Consider the following 20774-nt stretch of genomic DNA (forward strand, 5'->3'; position numbering starts at 1 on the left):
GGTAGGTACTCGAGTTGTAGCTCCATGTGCACACTGGACTTTGCGTTGTGGAGCGCTACGCACGGGAAACTTAGCTGCCCAGTACCTGCGGAGCGGCATCGGGGCCAGCAAGATACCAGAGGCGGCATCTTGATCACGTATAGCACAAGTACTGAAGCCCCGTTGAAGCTGTCGAGGACCCCACTTGCCTGGGCCGGGTACCCCTCCGAGACTTGGATTGCATGGCGGCACCGAGAGCCCGGCAGACCTGTCGAGGCCCCTCCGGCCCTCAGCCGCCCTATCACGCAGCCGTGCTCCCTCACTCCAGATGCCGTCCGCGCCTTTCCCCCCCCGGGTCCCTCCCTCTCCCTCCCCACCCCCTGCCTCCCCCCCGGACGGTTCTCGCTGCGCCGAGGGTTTCAGTGCATACAGTGATTGGACGCTTGCTCCGTCCTGCTTCCCACATGTTCCGTGCCTTGCCTGTTGGTAGCTTTCGGGAACAAATTGTCGACAGTGATCCCCTCCCTTTTTTCCCCTCTCCCCCTCCTCATCCTCTTCTCTTCTCTCAACAGTGTCTCGTCTTCTCTCGCCACGTCGCCTCCCTCCTCAATCCGTCGTCTCCTTGGCCCGAGCTCTCCTCGTCAGGATTTGGCTGGCTTGCCCGACCTCTCTCGTGCTATCGCCCTGCAAAACTCGCCGAACACCGGTCACCGACCGCCTCAATCCACTCCGTAAGCTCCGTCACATCTTTTCCTGCCGGCCTGGAAACTCTGAATCACTTCGGCCGGTTTCCTGTCTCTCACTAACGTCTTTGTCTGAGTCGCAGCCCACAGTCATACGTTCAATTCTGTCATCCTCTTGATCGAGCCGACGACATCTCCGCCCGCTCGCCCTTCTGCCTCATCTCATGACGAGGCCCCGTCTGCCGTCGCCGTCTACTGCAATCCCGACGCTGCCTCTCTGACCGTATCCTTCGCCCAGCATGCACATCAAGGACATGCTCGCCGAGGCCGAGAAGGGCCACCAGCCCTCCTTCTCCTTCGAGTACTTCCCTCCCAAGACGGCCCAGGGTGTCCAAAACCTCTACGACCGAATGGACCGCATGTACAACTTCGGCCCCAAGTTCATCGACATCACCTGGGGCGCTGGCGGACGCATCGCCGAGCTCACCTGCGAAATGGTCCTCCAGGCTCAGTCTGTCTATGGCCTTGAGACCTGCATGCACCTCACCTGCACCGACATGGGCCGCGACAAAGTAAACGATGCCCTCAAGAAAGCCTACAAGGCTGGCTGCACAAACATCCTCGCCCTGCGTGGCGACCCGCCCCGAGACCAGGACAAGTGGACCGCCACCGACGACGGCTTCCAGTATGCTCGCGACTTGGTCAAGCACATTCGAGAAGCTTACGGCAACCACTTCGACATTGGCGTCGCCGGCTATCCCGAGGGCTGCGACGACAACAAGAACGAGGACGAGCTGCTCGACCACCTCAAGGAGAAGATCGACATGGGCGCCTCCTTCATCGTCACCCAGATGTTCTACGACGCTGACAACTTTGTCGGCTGGGTCGGCAAGGTCCGCGACCGAGGCATCACCGCTCCCATCCTCCCTGGCATCATGCCCATTGCCACCTACGCCAGCTTCCTCCGCAGAGCCAACCATATGCAGTGCAAGGTCCCCAAGCACTGGTTGGACGCCCTCGAGCCCGTCAAGAACGACGACGTCGCCGTCCGCGAAATTGGAAAGACGCTCGTCGCCAACATGTGTCGCAAACTGCTGGCCAACGGCATCTCCCACCTGCACTTTTACACCATGAACCTTGCCCAGGCCACGCGCATGGTCCTCGAGGAGCTGAGCTGGGCCCCGTGTCCCGAGAGGCCCCTGCACCACGCCCTCCCGTGGAAGCAGTCCAAGGGTCTCGGCCGGCGCGACGAAGACGTCCGTCCCATCTTCTGGCGTAACCGCAACAAGTCCTACGTCCTCCGAACGCAGGACTGGGATGAGTTTCCCAACGGCCGCTGGGGAGACTCGCGGTCTCCCGCCTTTGGCGAGCTCGACGCCTACGGCATCGGCTTGACGGGCACCAATGAGGCCAACCGCAAGAAATGGGGCGAGCCCTCGACCATCCGAGACCTTGCCAACACCTTTGTCCGCTACCTGGACCAGGAAATCGACTCACTCCCGTGGAGTGAGTCACCTCTCACGGGCGAGGCCGACATCATCAAGCAGAATCTCGTCGCTCTCAACAAGCGTGGGCTCTTGACCATCAACTCGCAGCCGGCCGTCGACGGCGTCAAGTCCTCGCACTCGGTCCACGGCTGGGGCCCGTCCAACGGCTATGTCTACCAGAAGGCCTATCTCGAGCTGCTGGTCCCCCCGGAGACTGTCAGCGCCATCATCAATCGAATCGACGACCGGCCATCTCTTACATACTATGCCATCACCAAGGACGGCGACCTCAAGACGAATGCTCCCTCGGACGGCCCCAACGCAGTGACTTGGGGCGTCTTCCCGGGCAAAGAAATCGTGCAGCCCACCATCGTGGAGAGTGTCAGTTTCCTCGCCTGGAGGGACGAGGCCTTTCGGCTGGGGACCGACTGGGCCCATTGTTTCGACTCCAACACACCCACCAGGGCATTGCTCGACAGGATCATGAGCGAGTGGTATCTCGTCAACATTGGTATGTCGATTTGCCGGCCGCGGTGTGCGCGCCGTAGCGCCTTGCAGATGAATGGCTGACACGAGGACAGTGAACAACGACTTTCACGACAACGCCGCCATTTTCGAGCTACTAGAGGACGTTGAGGTCAAAGATCTTGACGTTGCGCAGACTGCATGAGGCCCAAGGCGCCTGGGTAGCTGTGCTCGGAGCGACAATGTGGTCCAAGGCGAGTAATGCGGCGGCGGCTTCCAGAGATGAAGCTCTTCGCTACCCAGGCTTTCCTTGTTCCGATTACACTTTTCTCTACCATCCTTTTTTGTCTGTCGCCACGAGCGTGCTTTGGACGGCGTTTTAGCGCAGTGACTGGGCGGACAGGCGGGAGCAAGGCGTGCCATTTTCAACAAAACGCTGCACACACTGCGACAATGGAAGACGAACCCGCCACGACCGGGTATGCTTTTGAACGCGCCACGACTGTACGAGGGCACGCGAGGCCACCGGCCGAGGCCCGCCCCTCTGTAATGTTATTTTTTCATGCATGACATATCTCAACGATACCCCGCCTGCGAAGAGCCGCATTTATTAGAGAGGAAAGCGAGAAGGGGGAACTGGGTTAGAGTGCAAATAAGAAGTTGAAAAGAAAAAAAAAACAAGGGGTGAGGATGGGGGAAAGGAGGAGGAGACTGCAGTGGTAGGTGGCCAAGTGGGAGCATGGTCGAAAGTGCTCAAGGCACAGCTTTGGAGGAGTTGGACTGCTTGGACGCCTCGCTGCAGCTGGAGACACAGGAGTATCGAGAAGAACTGCCCTTGTGCGCGGTATCCGTTTGCGCCCTGGGTCTGCATCCATCACCTGGCCGCCTTGCACTATATAAGCCGCTTCTGCTTCTCTTCTGCCTGTGTGGATTCTTATCCATCGAAGCACATGCCTTGCCTCTCTGCCCTTTATATATGATGACTCTAAGCGTACAAGCCGCTGTTGCCCACTCTCTGTTGAAGCCCCCGGTCCCGCTGCCCACCGGTACTTTTTGGCATCGGCATATAATCACAGCAGATGTCAGAACCGCCCCCACCACCGCCTCACCACTCCAAGCCCCCCATCGGGTACACAGAAGAGAGGTGGCACATCACCGAACGCCGTCGTCCCAGGCATCGTCGTCGCCAACCTCGTAGTCCATGTCCACCTGGCGCTGCTGCATCTCTGTCGGCGCCGTTTCGTCCTTGGACGGGCCTTCGTCGTCGTCTGACAGGGCCGGCGTGGAGCCGTCGACCGGCTTCTTTGCAGCTGCCGCCGCCGCCCCCGCGTTGACCCACGCTAGGTCCAGCCTGCCCTCGACGCCTGGCAGCTCCTTGCCGTGCAGGCTGTAGTAGAACTTCTCGGCCGTCTTGCGGTCCTGGAAAGAGACGTGCGTGACCGATGGCGTGGTTTCGACCGACTCGAACTCGCCCAGGTTCTGCGTCCTTGTTAGCGTGTGCTTCTTCGAATCGCCTGGAGACGAAAGGGAAAGGGGGGGAAGGGGGTGTTCCTAGAGTGCCAGGAAGATATTGCGAGTCACTCACCAAAAGGAAATGGCGCAGCACCTCGTCCTTGTCCGGAGGCGTAAAGTCCACCCCGTGGACGGCGAGTTTCCGCGGCCGGTTATCAATGGAATACTGGGCGTACGCAGCGTGCCTCGCCCCCTGGCCTCGATGAATACCGCGGCCTCGGGGAGCACCTCTGCCACGGTGCGCACCCCTCCCCCTGTAACCTCCCCGGAAGCCTGGCGCACCACCATCCTCCGCCGCGCTCGGATCGAGCCCGAGGATCTTGGCCTCTTGCTCCAGCGCAGCCAGTTGTGCGCGCAGCAGCTCCGTGGCAGAGGTGCCGGAGCCCGCGTCGCTACCGTTCTTCTCCGTAAGCCTTGCTCGCAGCTGCTCTGTTTCTGCCTGGTGCTTTGCCAGCAGGTCTTGCTGTTTCTTTTCCAGTTCTTGGCGTTGCCGTTCGAGCTCTTCCCGCTTGGCCTGCCTTTCTCGGTGCTGCCGCTGTGCCTCTTCTTGTCTTCTGTTCAAATCTTCCAAGTCGACCTCTGGCTCCGGGCCTCTTACGGCAGGGCCTGCATCCGCATTGAATTGGAGATTGTTAGTTACGTCGTTGAGAGTGTTGTCCGTCTCCTCCTTGTACCAAAAGACCTTGACGAAGCGGTTGTCGAAGATGACCTTAGGTGAGCGGTAAGCATCATTCGCGGCAGCCCACTTGTCGTACTTGACGACAGCCAGGTGCTTATACGGTTGCATCGATACTTCGACAATGTTGCCAAACTGCGAGAAGAAGCCGCACACTTGGTCTTCGCTGAAGCACTCCTCCGGTATGTTTTCAACCACGATCGTGCTCTTGGTGCGGTCGTGGACGGGTCCATCTGCTGAAAACAGAGCACGACCGCCGCCTCTCCGGCCACCGCGGTGAACGTTTCCGCGGGATTTACGACCTCCTCGCCCACGGGGTCCATCGGAGGCGTAGAGCAGTGGGTTTCCTTGGTGAGGCATCGTTGGCATTTGCATTACCGCGTCATTCGGATCGTACTCTGAGGCAAACGTCAGCCAGGTTCAGCAGAGTTCGGGACAGACATGGAGTGAAGAAAGGGCGGCATCTCACCTTCGCCGTTGGACGCAGAGGGAGGAACGTAAATGGACTCGTTGCCGTGATCATATATGCAGGTACTTCCTCGAGAACAGAAGCCTTTGGTGTCGAAGTCGCGACATCGGCCTTTGCGCTTGGGCTGGTGTCTTTGGGGTCTGCCACCAAAGTTCAACTGAGGATAACCTTGCAGGCCAGCAAAGGGCATGCCCATTGCTTGCATCTGCATGAAGGCCTCCATGGGGTTGTTGACGTCAAACTGCGGCATCCCTGCCGGCGGAGCAGGCAGATTCATGGAGCCGAAGCCTCCCTGTTTGCTGCCTCGGTTGTCTTCGGGCCCTCGTCGAGCGCCGCGCCGAGGTTGCTTAACGGATCGGTGATCGCCATAGGATTGATCCCGTTGCCCGTCGTCTAGGGAGTCGGCTTCGTCGCCAAACGCCCTCTTCCTCGAGCCAGCATGTGCTTGAGCTGATTGGGAATCGGGCTCGGGAGACGGCTCCTCGGGTGGCGCCCCTCCGGGTATATAGGATCGGTGTTTGATGGCTTCAAAGACATCGTCCAGGAAGGCCTTGGGGTCTGCAGCGAGAACGAGGCGAAAGTTAGAAGGCTTTAAATGGGGCGTCTAGAAGGCCGAGCATACCTTCGGTCAAGAAGTCGGGAATCTCCTGCTCGCAGAGCTTCCGAATAGCCGGCTGGTCGCCATCATGCTTCAGCAGCGCAATCACATACTCGGCAAGAACGTCAGAGTCGGCGTCGGAGCTGCAGACGGCATGTCAGTGAGCGAGGTCGAGAGCAGTCGATTCTGGGGCCACTGACGTGTTTTCAATTCTCTTGACAATCCACGCCTTGAGCGGCGGCGCGTCTCCTTCCGGGAACAGCATGATGAAGCAGCGCGAGCTTCTCCGGGAGCAAAAGTGTCTCTGGTCGTGGCGCCACCGCGGGCTATTGGTCGATCGCCAGCAGACCGAGCCAGGCGGATGCGACGCAATGGCTGGTTTTGTTGGTGGGATAAGGCTGTGTTGATGTAACGGGTCACACTTTTTTTTCGGTTTCGCGACCGACGACCTTGAGAAGTTGGGGAACACGCGGGTCCGTTCAACAGAGGGTGGGTGGGGTCGCTTCCGCTAATCCACTGTGATAGGTAATTACATGTAGCTACCCGACTTGCAATACTTACCTTAACCTAGGTACCTACCTAGGTACGCGTGAACTGCGCCACTCCCATGTACCGACTGATGTAATATCCGTAGGTAGTTCCGGTGTCTCGAGCAGCAAGCCAAATCATCACCTTCACGACTACGAATGCTCCCCTGGCAACAATCACGCGGCGCACCCAGCACTTCAGCCTGCATCTTACGTGTTCCGATTCTTGCGAGACGACATAACTACAAAGAGACAAACAGCTACACACAGCTTCCCTTGGTATTAGTCCCAACTCGGCATTCGCTTGTTGCCGGCCGGCTCGTCGCTTAACCGACGCCTGTCAATGCCCAGCGGAACTGCCTCAGTGGCCCCGGCAAGCGCCTCGACATCTTGGCAGGCAGGCAGTCGACAGGAGGTGCCCATCTTGGCACGAAATTTGAGTCTATCGGCACAGAGAGAAGCCGTTTACAGCTTGTCGTAGTACTGCGATCTGTTAGTGATGCGCCCGCCTCTGAGTGCCATTTGAATTTACTTACGTTCTCCACGCCCGGAACATCAACCTTGATACCCTTGCGCTTACGCATCTCCGTGACAATCTGGCCCGTCTTGCTGGTGTTGTCGAGGGGCGAGCCACCGGGCAGGACCTGCCAGTGGTCAAACACAGACTGGGGGAAAGCCTGGCCCGACGTGGCCTGGCGCAGGTCGCCGTTGAACCCAAACGACTCCAAGACAGGCAGGTAGGCCTTGATGTTGAACAGAGGAGTGCCGGGACGCTGCTCCTCGTTGAAGACGTGGCCACGTCTGCGGGTCAGGACACCGTACACACCACCCATGGCCTGCTCCGGCACCTGAATCTCCACCAAGTAGACGGGCTCCAGCAGCGCTGGCTCGGCGAGCAGCGCGGCGGCGTACAGGACGCGACGAGCGGTAGGGATGAGCTGACCACCACCACGGTGGATGGCATCGGCGTGCAGGGTGACGTCGAGGATGTTGAAGCGGACGGAGCGCATGGGCTCCTCGGCGACGGGACCCTCACGACTGGCCCACTGGAAGCCAGAGACGACCGAGTCCTTGATTTCGTTCAGGTACTGGACGGCCTTGGTCTGGTCAATCAGCAAGTTGGCGCCAGTGCCGTCGGGGCCAAAGGTCCAGATCTTTCGGGCGTCGGTGACGTCCCAGCCAAAGTCATCGGCCAGAACACGGGCACGAGCCTTGAAATCGTCACGGGCGCTGACCCTGCCGGCCTCAATGGCAAGCGACAGCTCCTCGTCGATGGGCTCGGCCACCATGTACAGACGGTTGTGCTTGTTGGGGGACTTTGACAGGGCCGTTATGCTTGACTTGCTCTGGACCGTCTCCCGGTACTGGACGACAGGGTCCGAGATGGTCAGGGGAATGCCAGCATGGTCCTCTTCGAGATCCTTGAGGCAAATCTCGAGATGCAGTTCACCGGCACCGGCGACGACGTGCTCACCCGACTCCGAGGTGAAGGTCAGGACGCAAGGATCCGACTTGGACAAGCGCTTGAGACCTTCGACCAGCTTGGGCAGATCCTGCGCGTTCTTGACCTGGACGGAGCGCCGGACGACGGGCGAGACGGAGAACTTCATGACCTTGAGGTTGTGGGCAGTGTCGCTGGTGGTGAGGGTACCAGACTTGAGCAGGAACTGATCGATACCGACCAGACCGACAATGTTGCCAGCGGGCATGTCGACGATGGGCTCGACCTTACCGCCCATCATGAGGACGGTTCGCTGGATGGCCTTGATGAAGAGGTCCTCCTTCTTGCCGGGGACGTAGTTGGGGCCCTGGATACGGACCTTGAGGCCGGATCGGACGGTGCCGGAGAAGACGCGACCAAAGGCGTAGAAGCGACCCTTGTCGGAGGTCGGCACCATCTTGGAGACGTAGAGCATCAGAGGGCCCTTGGGGTTGCAGTCCCGGATGCTAATGGCGGCCTCATCGTCCAGAGGACCCTCGTACAAGGTCTCGACACGGTACTTCTGCGCGGTGACAGGCGAGGGCAGGTGCAGGATCATCATCTCCAGCAGGGAGTCGGCGGCGGGCAAGAAGGTTCGCATAACGGCCTTGAGGAGCTGCTTGCCCTCCTTCTCCTTGTCCTCGGTGTTCAGCTTGAGCTCGAGCTTCTGGAGAAGGGTGGCGATCTCTTCCTTCTTGTGGTTCATGACGGCCTGGAAGATCTTGAAGATTGGGTCCAGGACGAACTGGTTGAAGGCACGCTCCAGTTGCTTGCCCTCGTGGGTGCCGTTCTTGGTCCACTTCTTGGTGGCAGGGTTGAAGTAGTTGTCACCCTGACGGACGGGATGTATTAGCCGGTTAACGGTCATGGGCATGGGGAGGAGACAGGCTTACCCAGAGACGCTCCATCATCTTGTTCTTGTCGACACCGAACTTCTTGGCGTACCGGGCGGCGAATTGGCGGATGGTGAAGGCCCAGCCGTGCAGACCGGAACCAAAGGCAACGGTGCCCTTGTAGGGGTACACTTGGACATCGCCGAGGGTCTTGTCGAAGTAGGTGGAGATGCTGACGTTAACGGACTCGATGGTACGAGAGAAGGACTGGTACAGGTCCTCCTTTGAGACCTGGAGCTCGAGGAGAGCGCGGTCGACCTTGTTGATGACGACGACGGGCTTGATACGCTCGCCCAGAGCCTGTCGCAGGACCGTCTCGGTCTGGACGCAGACACCCTCGACGGTGTCGACGACGACAAGGGCACCGTCGGTGACACGCAGGGCAGCAGTGACCTCGGAGGAGAAATCAACGTGACCGGGGGAGTCGATGAGGTTGATGAGGAAGTCCTGGCCATCAGTGACCTGGCCGACAATGTCTTTGATGTCCTCAGGGTCATCGAGATGGCCGTAGAGGGAGATGGCCGTCGACTTGATGGTGATGCCGCGCTCCTGCTCGTCGGGACGAGTGTCGGTCGCTCGGGCATCTCCGGCCTTTGCCGTCGAGATGATACCGGCTTTGGCCAGGAGGGAGTCGGTCAGAGTGGACTTTCCGTGGTCGACGTGGGCAATGACGGACATGTTCCGGACATTGGTCGGCTTGTCCATCAAAGTCCGGATCTCGTCGATAGTAAAGCTGCCATGGTAAGAGGCACGTCAGCCGGCTGCACCTCGAGGCGGGGTACGCTTGAGCCGAGGCAGCGACCTGGCATCGAAGCGGGCGGCGGGAGCCTCTGGGACGGGAAATTGAAGCTTACTTGACCATCTTTGCGGTATTGCAGTGATGAACTTGCTATGTGTTTTTTGGTGTTTCCGTCCTCTTTAGGGTCGGAGGGGAAGAAAAAATCTGGCGAAGTCGAGGACAAAGCGGGGTTGAAGAATTTGACCCCGCGCTCTTTGTGGCCTTGGGAAAAAGCAAGACAGCCTCTCAGACCAGAACGGCTCGGAGAAAAGAGAGACAGCGAGGAAAATCACTGTCACTCTCGGATGTGTCCCTTGGGTGATGGGAGTGGGTTGAGGTTTTGGGGAGAGGAGAGGAAGGGAAAGGACGGAGGGAGTGGGTGGAGGGGGAGATTCTGCGACGAGAGCTGCACTGCTGCCCTCACTGTGCATGTAGTGCTGTCAATGCTCCTCCTCACTGCCTTTACAGGTGGGCAATACCCCCACTCTGTGGCTAACACAGTGCAAAGATACCCGGTACGCAGAGGAGACTACGTAACAGGGGGAAAAAATCCATGAAAATCCATGAAAAATCCAAGCAGGTGGGGCAGAGAGAGGATGCGCTCGCCACTGTGGCAGCAGCAGAACCAACGTCCGTTTAAGTCCGAGCCCTGACTAGCCGACCTGGTTCAATTCCTTTCTATTTCTATAATCCTGCCCTGGCCAGGCCTCATGACTCTCCTGTTGCAGGCAGTATTTTCTCGCTATTTGGATATCTTTTCCTGGCTTTTGCGCGCAGCCCAGGGCGCGGGGCATCATCACCCAGGAAAAGAGCCCCTCACTGTCTTGATATGTATTTAGCACTGTATGTCTCACTGCCTTTGCCCCTCCCCCTCCAAATTGAGCCAACCCACTGCAAGTTGTGCACCGACTAGAGAGGGCAAGAGCCCTGTGTGGCTGGCCGTCATCGCCTGGCCCTCAAGTTATTGGTTTCAGCCCACTTATTGGAATGTACGTACGGGGCGCTTTGCACAGAGTACGTTCTTTGTACACCCTGACGATACAGTTTTGCCCTGTAGCGCGTGCTGCCACAATCTCAGTCGTGTTGGTTAACTGGGAAGAGAGATGCGCCATCTCTGGTTAGCTACCTACTGCACAAGACTGTTCATTATTCTACCATCCAGGTCATGCATGCATGTTGACCTCTTTTACTCGCCCTGTCAGCTCGCCATCCTCTCGCCCCTAAACCCCCATGGGAGTCCATCCATCGCTCATCCTCTCACGAAGACCCCAGGATCCGAGAGTAGGCGTCCTCCACCTCTCCTGCCAGCTCCAGCAGCGACACAATGACAATCTGATGAGTCAAGTTGGGCATCTTGTCCCTGTGCAGCCCGATCCACTCCAGCGGCGGCGTCGCCTCTCCCATGTCCCGGAGTTGTGGTGTCTCGATGACCGGAGGTTCGAGTGCCACGTACTCGTACTTTGACTGAGGCACGTTGACCTCGGCCCTGATCTTCTGCTGCTCGCCCTCCTTCCGTTCCGCTTCCGTCTGCGGCACCCCGGTAATTTTGACTGCTGTCATCGGGAGCTGTCGACCCCATGTCTGCTCCAGCGACTTCGAATGGCTCGCCCACATGCCGCGGATGTAGCTGATGCGAGAGTAGTTCCATCCCACCTCCACCTTGCCCTCGAAAGCGCTCTTGAAAACAAAGTCGATATGGTTGCTCTTGGGGCTCTGCCACGTCTCCATCACCGCCTCCACTCGCGGCACCTTCAGGATTGTGCCTCCTCGCGATCCCGTCGACCGCTGGACCACATCCTCTACCGTCATCTCGCTCAGCGTCTTGGGCGCCTCAGCATTTCTCACTCCAGCCAGCCCTATCCGGAGCTGACCGAGCGTCATCCGGAGGATGCTGTGTATCCGTCGTTGTTCCATGCTGGCCGCAAATCTTGCGTACGCGTTGAGTGCCTCCATCTTGAACACCTGATGGTCGGAAAAGGTGCTGGGAAAGACCCCCAAGTTCAGAGTCTTGAGCGTCACCACAACGTCAGTGTCCAGAGATATCGGCGATTTGGCCATGGTGTCGTCCTCGGCCAACCGCGGCGCCGACGGCGAATGCTGCTGCATGTGTCGCGGCGTATTCGACTTGCGTCTCGTGAATTTCTCAATCTCCCGAAGAGATAATTCGAAATTCTCCTTCCTCTCCTGGATGAGCTTCTGCATGGCCTGGTACAGCGCCACGGCCTGAGCTGCGGATGCTGTCGTTCCGAAGACTTGCACCGCGTCTCCGTCAAAGATGGCTACCAGCCGGTCTCCGCTACCCTCGCGCCTCTCCCGGACGTTGTACATCAAGAATTCCAGAGACGTCACATCGGCGACCAAAAAGGCCTGATAGTCAAAAGCCGCTTTGACGCGCAAGGCATTGAATGCCAACGACGCCTGGATGAGCGGAGTCTCGTTCAGCGCTTGTTCTCGCTTGGGCCACTGGATAGACGTGCGCAACCTAAAGTGTTGCAGGGCGACGAAGCCGCTCAGCCGACCTGTGCAGTCGATGCTTATTCGTCGGAACCCGAGGCACAAGTTTTGATCCCAGTCCGACGTCTTCTTGGCCGATACCCAAAAGTCGTTGATTTGGAAGACAGACTTTCCTATGGCTTGCCCAAGGTCAACCTGGACGTCGAGGGCGGCAATGGATATCGTGGCCGTCCAAGGAAACGCCGTCGTAGCAGCCACTTGCTGATAGCGCTGGACCAGATGGCCCTGCGAAGTCTCCGTCTCGAGCTTCGCAACCGGGGCCGACGATGCGTGGCGCAGGTCTTCGGGGTACCATATCTCTCTGAACAGCAAGAAGTCTTGCACTTGTTTCGCATTGACCGATATGTTCATTGGACTCACCTTCAGGATGGCGGACACGCCGCTGGTGCCGCTAACGTGTTTGCTGTTCATGAAGGAAAGTGTCACTGTGTCAACCCCGAAACTTGCTGTCGAGTCCCTCGAGTAAACGTGCTGCACTGAGGCCTGAGGCTTCGTCAGGGTTCCAGAGATGGCAAAGAAGTTGCCCTGCTCTTGAGAGGTTACTGTGTTGACCGTGAAATAGACATTGTCAAAACTCATGGTTGCTGCCACACGAGCCACGGGCTGACAGCTCAAGGAAAACTCTTGCCTGCAGATGCGCAGGCCAAGATTGAGCTTCAGCCGGCCCAAGACGGCACTCGGGTCCGCGGTGAGGATGTTATCCTCTTCCGCGGACCTCTCTGGCTTCATCTTCGGTGGCTCGCTGTTCGGGGCTCGTTTGTCCTGGCTGCTATTGCTGACGACCTCCTTGACACTCGACATGATGTCGAGGATGAGAGGAACCACCGCCGGGTACAGGATGTTGCTTGACGCATCAATCTTGACCTCGCCATACAGTGAGGGGTCTTCCTCGCCATTATCTCGGTATTCGGCCTTCCACGCCAATCCAGGGGTGCGAAGCACTGCCGCGCTCCCAGAATCGTCTGCATTGAACTGGCCGTATTTTCCGCCTAGAGACGGTCGACGGCTGTGCTTCGACGACGCGTGCGAGCCGTCATTGCCGTCCTTGCCAGAGACATATACCACTGCCCCGGCAAAGTCGGCGTCAATCAGCAGGCTTTCCAACCGCTTGTTTCCAAAAAAGCTCCGCTGCCGTTGGGCAGTTGTGGTTTCGTCTGGCTTTTTGGCGGCGGCTGTTCCAGTTGTCCATTGCGCCGAGGCCTCCTGCACGTTCCTCATCGACAGGGAAATGGACTCGACCAGGTTTGCAGCAGGCACAATGAACGCAGAGGTCAGGCGTAGGTCCAGAGACTCTCCAGTGGCTTGGAAAGCCATGCGACGTGCTTCGGCTGTGGACACGTAGGCGGCATTGAAGATCACCTCGGGAAGAAGAGCGGAGTGCAAAGACCGCATATTCTTGTCTTGTCCCGGCGGGACGGTCTGAAGCAAGAGCCTCTCGATTGTGAGCCTGGCAGATTTCCTCGTCCTGGTCCCGAACTCGATGAGTTGAATCGACAGCACAAGGTCTTCCTTGCTGTGATCTTTATCCCCTGACTCGTTGGCGACGTCCCAGCACATCCGGATGTTTCGTAGCTCAAACTGATAAACCACAGATGCCAGCACGGAACCCAACAGGTCGGCGTCTTCTCCTGGTTCTTCCTGGTCGTTGATGGTGATTCGCGGTTTGGACTGCCGGAGTTTTCGCAGATACTCGAGCTCCCGTGACGTGTCCAGATCCTTGACCTTGGAGCCAGAATAGCCTATCACGTCAATTACGGTCGAGACGGTCTCTGGGGATAGGTTGATGTCCAGTTCGTCGCTGCGGAAGTTGAAGTGCCAATCCTCCTTGTTGTCGTCACCACGTCTGGAGCTGGCAGAAACCGTGACGCTGGCTCCCATGCTACCGCACGATCTCATAGCATCCTTCCTGCCTCTGCGGACGTCGAGTCCCATTTGCCGCAAGTTCACATGCAGATCTGGGTATCGTAATGGGGGGCCATCCGAATCGTGTTGGTTGCATGCAAGGAGGTGCGTCTTATCCAGGGAGAAGAGGATCTGGGCCATTGGCTCTGTCTTCGACGTCAGTACTGCTTTGGTAAATATTCGCAGTCCGGCAAGCGTTAGATGAAGATTGTATGTCAAAGCCGTACGCGGGGCATGAGTGAATGCTGGACTGGGCGGTTCTGTCGTTCCGAAGACGTCGGCCATGTGTCCTCGTATGATCTTGGTTTGTTGTTGGATTTCCTGGATCGCGCTAGAGATTTGTGGTCGGTTTAGAGCCGCGAGTATACTATAAATGGCAGAGGCATCAAGCCTGATGACTTCGATCGAGGACAGAATGGTCAAGGCTTGGTCGGATTGATTCGTCTGGCTTGTTACGCGACCATTCATGGGAGGTATTTGAAGAAGAGAGATGCTGCGAGGCTCGTCTCGGACGTCGATCTGCATTCCATGCGAGTTCTCCTTGACATCGAAGTCGAGTATGACTTCTTCGCCACGGTTGGCGGCGCATGCAATTCGCGCCACGACCCCTGAGATCTTGTAGGTCAGAGATTGCAAAAGCGGAATGTTGATGGTGTAGCTGTCGAGGAACAAGGCCACGTTGATTTTGACTTTGGAGAGACGATCCGCCATCTTGACTGGCTCTGAAACATTCGTAGAAGCAGGTATCAGACTTTGAAGGCGGTATAGTTGAGCAACCTCGTCTCTGATGACGAGGTCAGTGGTTTCTAACAAAGAAATGGGATCCTGTTTGATTGCAAACGTTAGATCCTGGCAGCTGCCCGTCGACTTGAATGAGCGCAACAAGGCCTCTTCTGTCTCTTGCAGCTCGTGAGACGCAAAGATACTTGGTTGGCGAAGCTGGCAAGTTCCAAGGAGCTGCGAATGACTATGCAGTCGGGATGTGACCGCATTGCAGTTCACCAGGGCGCTGGCGAAATCTGTTTGCTCGCCAGTGCTCTGCATTAGGACGGAGGCCTTGAGTCCGCTGGATAGAGTTTGTAGGCTGAGATTCACAGTCTCCAAGTCGATCGAGCCTCTCACTAGCTCGAGCACGACGTGAAATGCGGACGAGCGTGCCCTTGCAGGTTCGGCGTGTGGCTTGGTCGATTTCGGCTCGTCGAGACTGCTCGCACGGTTTCGATTGTACAGTCGAAGAACATCGTCTGCCAATTCGCAAAGCTCCCAATTGAGGTGTACGGCCGCGTCGCTGCAGCACAAGTTGCAAACAGTCAACGGGCCATCAAAATCGGGCACCTCGGAAGGGGTATGGTTCGAAGCAGCCGGCTTCTGCTCAACCCTGAAAGTGATATCGAGGAGCCCGATATTGTTCTGTTTCGGGCCCGGATCCAGTACAAAGCGCAACTCTGCCAGTCGGCACGCACCAAGGATGGGCGCATCGTTTCCAGCTTCTACATCCACTGCCTTGTTTCCTCCAAACACTCTCGCGAGCAGCACGGAATTAGCAGCATCCTCCAGATCCCAGCTGCGCCACCGTTGGAAGGCGGTCAACACAACTCCCGCAGCATCGGGAGGGGCCAAGCAGGATGCATCTTTACAGTCGTCCGCCAGCAGGGAGCTTTTGATGGTTCTCATAGTAGCCCATATTTGACGAAGTCGCATGACTAGCTTCCATGAATCGCATGTCCGCATATGCTGAGGAGCCGACCTCAAAACAGCCGAGGGTCGAGTGAGGAACGCAGGATCGTTGGTAGACCTGCCCTGGTTGAGGAGGCGATATGTCAAATACTTGGCCCGCTCACTGTTCCCGGCCGTAGTCGCGGAGACGAGACTTTCGAGATCCGATGCCAGGGTTCCCGTTCGGTGTATGAGAGAAGCCAAATATTCAATCTTTCCTGATGCAGTGCTCCCAACGATAGAGCCTATATCAGCGTCAAAGAATGTGATGTCTTTTGCGCCCAAAGACACCATCACATCGTCAATTTCCACCATGACAGCTGCTTTGGGATTGTAAAGCGACGACAAGCGCTCCGATGCCGAGATTTCTGCAGATTTCAGGCGAAAATGAAGCGACGTCCTAGCGTTCTTGGTGACACTGCTCTCTTTTACAGTTCGAGTAATCAAGACCGCCTTGGAAATTCGCAGGTCATACTGGTCTTGGTCCTCGTGGGAGTCGTTCGGGGAGTTGGGCGCCGCTGAGTTGAGAAAACGAATGTCCGCTTTTGGCAGCCTCACGAGAAGGTCCTGGATCTTCCCGTGATGATGCTCTGGCTTCTTGGAGGCGAATATCTCCCCCATGGCGCCTATCTGGAGAGAATCGAGTATACTTTCGGGCTCGCTCGGTTGCAGCTCTGCCAGAAGCGAAACAGCATGTCGAACTGCTTCGGGCTTGATGCAAGCCGTGAGACCAGAGGGAAACTCGAGAATAACGCTTGCGTAGGCGTGCTCCTCGCTCAGGCTGCGTGGGTCAATCTCACCCAGGGTCGCTATCGTTTGGCCGAATATATCGTCGTCGTCGTCGTCTTCCAGAATGTCAGGAAAAACGGCATCGCGATTCTCGGGACGAACACTATCCGAGGGAAAGTGCGGTGCGAAATACTGGCTCGAAAAGGCGACAGACGAGTGATCATGTACGTCTTTCACGTAGTGGTGTTCAGCTGCAGCATGGGATGTCGAGTGCTGCCCCGCGGTTGAGCCCGGAGCCTCAATATGATCGTTGGGGAATGGAATCCCGCCCGGTCCAATTATCGAAGTAAGCATATCCCTCCTTAGCCTCGATCTCGTATCATTCTTGTCACGCGCTCGTGCATCCCGAACGCTATTATCGCTTGAGATAGACAGAAAGGAACTCCGATGCTTTAGGCGATGGGAACGACGAGAATGAGACGTACTGTGAGACGAGTTCCCGTCATTTTCGGCCTCTATAACTGGAAAAGGGGGCGTCGGTGAGCACTGCGCAGGAGGATCAACTGGCTCTGAAACAAAGTCGCTGGCTAGCCCGTCGATCAGGAGAAATGGAATTCGCTCAGTGCGCTGGTCTTCACGGCGCGCCAAGTCCTGTTGAATCTTGCGTTCTTTGGTGAAGTGGAACTTCCGGCCGATGGCCGCCAGGTGAATATTCGTTCGCAAGTAGGCCTGTGTCTCCACTGGATGATGGCGTCGAGAGTTGTGTCTTGCCGCTGCCTCGGCATTGACACAGGACAACTGCACGTTGGGAATGCTGACGTCGGCGCGCTTGGAGTAATGTGAGCGAGCCCAGTCATTACTTTTTACTTCAATCGTGTCTGTAGAGAAAAGGAAGGCGACGTCATCCAGGTGGACCCAGACTCGAACAGAGTCCACAGCTGCGCGGACGAAGGTAATGTCATGGAAAACGAGAGATGAGTATGGGACCAAGGCGTTCTCAACATCATCAAATGTGAAGCTGAAAGCCGTGCCCGCCCTAATCAAGGTGGCGAGAAAATCTGCGGAACATTCGCCACTGACAGCTCCAACGGCAAGATCCCAGTTGCAAAGATAGGTTGGCTCCGAGGGTGGGAGGCCGAATGTGCGATGGCCAAATATTCGCAGTCCATCAATGAACAGCTGCGTGCTAGAGAAAGAAACACCTGGGGACTCCATGCCGTTTCCCGGATTGCCCATCGATAGGCTCAAGGGGCTCAGGGCAAGCTCAAGATCCATGAAGTAGTTCGTGAAGCGAAGGTCGACTGACAAGTCGGCAAGTTCACATTGTACGTATCGGTCGGCTGAGTAGAGATTGGCCGGCAGCATGACCCTAGGATCATCAACCTTGACGGACAAGATGACATCCAGATCGTTGGACTTTCTGTTAGGAGGGCGAGGTGCAGGTTCGGCTCCTTGTTTTTTCGTCTCGACCTGCAGCTGCTCCTGATACTCGTCCAGAGTTCTGAAGTGAACGTGGTCGCCGAAATAGTTGTCCTTGAGCAGCAAAAAATATCTGACGACAAACCCGTAGAGGTGCGCATACGGCGATTGGCCGTGCACTTTCAAGACGAGCGTATCTGTGTTCGCTGGTGACGTGGTCGAGTTGTACTGATAACTGCCACTCACGACAAGCCCATCCGCGTGGCCGAGCTCGTTGAACGGCAAGAAAGCTGCCTGCGTGCTCGACTGTGGAAAGTGCAAATTCAGGTCGACAGAATCGGTGCGAATGTCAAACGGGATTGCATTCTTGCTTGGTCGATAGCTGTCGAGCGGGATGGTGGTCTCGACATTCAGGAGAGGGCTAGAGAGAATCAGAAATGCGTTGTCATCAAGAGCTGTCGCATTGTCGATGATGTTCTCGTCATTGACATTGATGTAGAGCCGTGGGTTCCGAAGATTCAGGTGCAGGTGATACTTGAAGGGAGTGAAGACGAGATACTCCGGAGGAGGTCCACTAGCCCAATCATCCACCAGGTCGATGAGGAGAAAGACGTGATCGCGAAGAAGAAACAGTTCCAAATCGGTGCAGTCGACGCTGAAATGCCACTGCCGCAGGGTGTTCCAAGGTAGGGGGTTGCCTAGATTACAAGAGATCCGTTGTGCTCCCGACTTCCACAGCAAGTCATGGTTGACGCTGCTCCAGAGCTCCGTGCTTGGTAGGTCGATATCCAGGCGATTTTCAAATCCCGAGGGGCTGGCGAGCATGTCCATGGAATATGCCACTGTCGCATTGGCCGGCACTTTGATCTCGAGCCAACCGGCGGGTCGCGGCTGAGATGCCTCTCCTTTGATGTTCTTCTTGGCCCGGTTCCTCTGCTTTCGCTTGCTAGGCCCGCTTTGGTGCCGAATTGGAGGTTCCTTGCCGCGCCATCGCCAGTTCTTGGACTCTTCCCTAGTTGGAATGCGGAGGGTCACCGTGTCCTCCAAGTCGACGAACAAGGTGAAGCAGGTGGCAACTCTCCACGCACCAGCCGGCAAGGCGCTTGCAGGAGAAGCATTCTTGGCAAGTGGCGGGAAGAAGACGCGCTGTAGATTGGCACGATGCCTGTCTGCCCATGGACCATAGCTCATAGTACCACCTTTGACGGAAAGGCTCATTCCCCACGCCGGCGGTTCGCATCCGTTGATGTTGGCGGACGAGGCCGTGCGAGTGTTCAAGTGGGCCTGCTCTGTTACACGGCCCACCACATCCCAATATACAGTGAGTGTGACGTCTGGTGAATCCAAGATTGTTGGAACTGCCCCGTATTCTACCAAGGACCAACGGGCCTTGTCGTCCTGATATTGATCATCCAAGTATCTAGACAGACCTTGCCAGTGGTTCGATCCTGGAACCTGAGAGGTGCCTGTTCCCATGGCAGTTCTCGAGTCGGTTGAAAACGATTCTACAGAACGTCGCCAGTATGGCACCATATTTCGCAGGGAGCTGAGAATCTTGCGGCGATTTCTTCTGAAGAAGGATCTCGGGAGTGGTGGCTTCGAACCCTGAGCATCCTCCTGTCGTCTAGTTGCGCGAGCCGTCAGATCCTCCTTGAAGTCCTCGTTTTCTTTCATTTCTACCACTGGATGGTCGAGGCGTGCTTTGAAGGTCTGCCGATATTGGTCGCATGTTGGCGTCGCCGAGGCATCTATGTCGGTTGAGGCAGAGTTTGCCTTGACAACCAAGATGGCCTTGGTTGTCTCGTTGCCAACAACCACCGCCGGCTTGTGACAGTCGACATGGATGGGAAAGAGCTGAAGGATGAACGGGAGGCCCGTGCCGTCTCGCTGGCTCTCGTCATCGGTGCTGGCTGCGCCTGTGCTGGAGCTGAGTAGCGAAGAGTTCTGCCTTGAGTCTGTCGACTTTTCCGACGTCGCGCCCTGATTGCAACTTCTTATCCCGGGGACGGGCGTATCCACAGAGGGCTCGTTTCGTCTGGCCCTTCGCGACCCGACGGCGTCGTCATCCTTGTCGTCCTTTACGCCGCTGAATTCCGTTTCAGGGGAGCCACTGTCGGCAAGTCCAGCGATAATGGTGTCGTATGCCGGACTGCGATTGTACACGAACCATTCCAGACCAACGAGCTTGACGTTGATGCGGCACGGGAGGGCTGCATTCTTGTCATGTCGGGCAGCCACGCCCTCGGCCGTGCTGCTCGACGCGCGTATGTCCACTTCTCGAACTCGACGAAGCCAGTAGCGCCAGGTGATGGATCCATGTTGCACCAAGAAGGTTTCGTTGGACCCATGGTAGCGCAAGCCGGTGAAGAAGATGCGCCCACCGAGGAGGGATATCTGCAAGGCTTTCACGTCGATGTAGACTCGATAGCGGTGCCAAGTGAATGCTCGGATGCCATACGAGACGACTGATGCAAAGACTCGATTAAAGTAAAGCAGGAAGAAGATGGACAATAGGGCGCAGATGATGAGGAAGAGGGGAAACTCGCTGGGCGCAGCGGTCAGCTCAACATGAACGGCTACTCAATGCGCGGAGGCTCACAAGTTGAACGCAAGGTGCCCGGTAGCCCTCGCGTTAATCACATGGTTGCTGGTCGACATTGGGCCGAGTGGCGAGGCGCCTGCGCAACTCCCTGGAAGTCAAGTCGTGGACTGAGAAGAAGCATCATCAGAGCCGTTGAAGCATGCGAGATGGCGTGGCCGAGGGGGGAAATGCGCCGCCATACGTCGTCGAGGCTGTCTTCCGGGGCATTGCCTATTGTAAGCGTGCGTCTCCCGGAGAGCTGTGGCAGCGTGAGTAGGTCGAGGAACCGAAACCTCAACGGCTCTGCCGAGACGCGATGAAGCTGCGTCGTTGTCTCCCACGTGCCAATAAGCAGGTACTTCGGGG

The 20774-nt window shown here is 57.2% G+C and overlaps 4 protein-coding genes across 4 annotated transcripts; 1 reads left to right on the forward strand and 3 right to left on the reverse strand.

Annotated features, from left to right (window-relative positions):
- Nucleotides 1-961: 961 nt before the first annotated feature.
- On the forward strand, nucleotides 962-2819 carry HRG_03489 (methylenetetrahydrofolate reductase domain-containing protein; the record flags this gene model as incomplete). The annotated part of the gene is made up of 3 exons (XM_044861960.1): nucleotides 962-2565; nucleotides 2629-2660; nucleotides 2731-2819. The coding sequence occupies 3 exons, from the start codon at nucleotides 962-964 to the stop codon at nucleotides 2817-2819; spliced, it is 1725 nt and encodes a 574-aa protein (XP_044722986.1).
- A 947-nt stretch (nucleotides 2820-3766) lies between these two features.
- Nucleotides 3767-6134, reverse strand: HRG_03490 (PWI domain-containing protein; the record flags this gene model as incomplete). The annotated part of the gene is made up of 5 exons (XM_044861961.1): nucleotides 3767-4093; nucleotides 4200-5200; nucleotides 5272-5829; nucleotides 5894-6012; nucleotides 6070-6134. 5 exons carry the CDS (start codon nucleotides 6132-6134, stop codon nucleotides 3767-3769), a joined length of 2070 nt encoding a protein of 689 aa, XP_044722987.1.
- A 727-nt stretch (nucleotides 6135-6861) lies between these two features.
- Nucleotides 6862-9631, reverse strand: HRG_03491 (elongation factor tu GTP binding domain-containing protein; the record flags this gene model as incomplete). The annotated part of the gene is made up of 4 exons (XM_044861962.1): nucleotides 6862-6879; nucleotides 6933-8708; nucleotides 8770-9502; nucleotides 9624-9631. 4 exons carry the CDS (start codon nucleotides 9629-9631, stop codon nucleotides 6862-6864), a joined length of 2535 nt encoding a protein of 844 aa, XP_044722988.1.
- Nucleotides 9632-10804: 1173 nt separating this feature from the next.
- HRG_03492 (uncharacterized protein) lies at nucleotides 10805-20485 on the reverse strand (the record flags this gene model as incomplete). The annotated part of the gene is made up of 3 exons (XM_044861963.1): nucleotides 10805-16659; nucleotides 16894-20372; nucleotides 20427-20485. The coding sequence occupies 3 exons, from the start codon at nucleotides 20483-20485 to the stop codon at nucleotides 10805-10807; spliced, it is 9393 nt and encodes a 3130-aa protein (XP_044722989.1).
- Between the last annotated feature and the right edge of the window lie 289 nt (nucleotides 20486-20774).

This window comes from Hirsutella rhossiliensis (genome assembly GCF_020360975.1).
Source record: "Hirsutella rhossiliensis strain HR02 chromosome Unknown scaffold00003, whole genome shotgun sequence".
NCBI lineage: Eukaryota > Fungi > Ascomycota > Sordariomycetes > Hypocreales > Ophiocordycipitaceae > Hirsutella > Hirsutella rhossiliensis.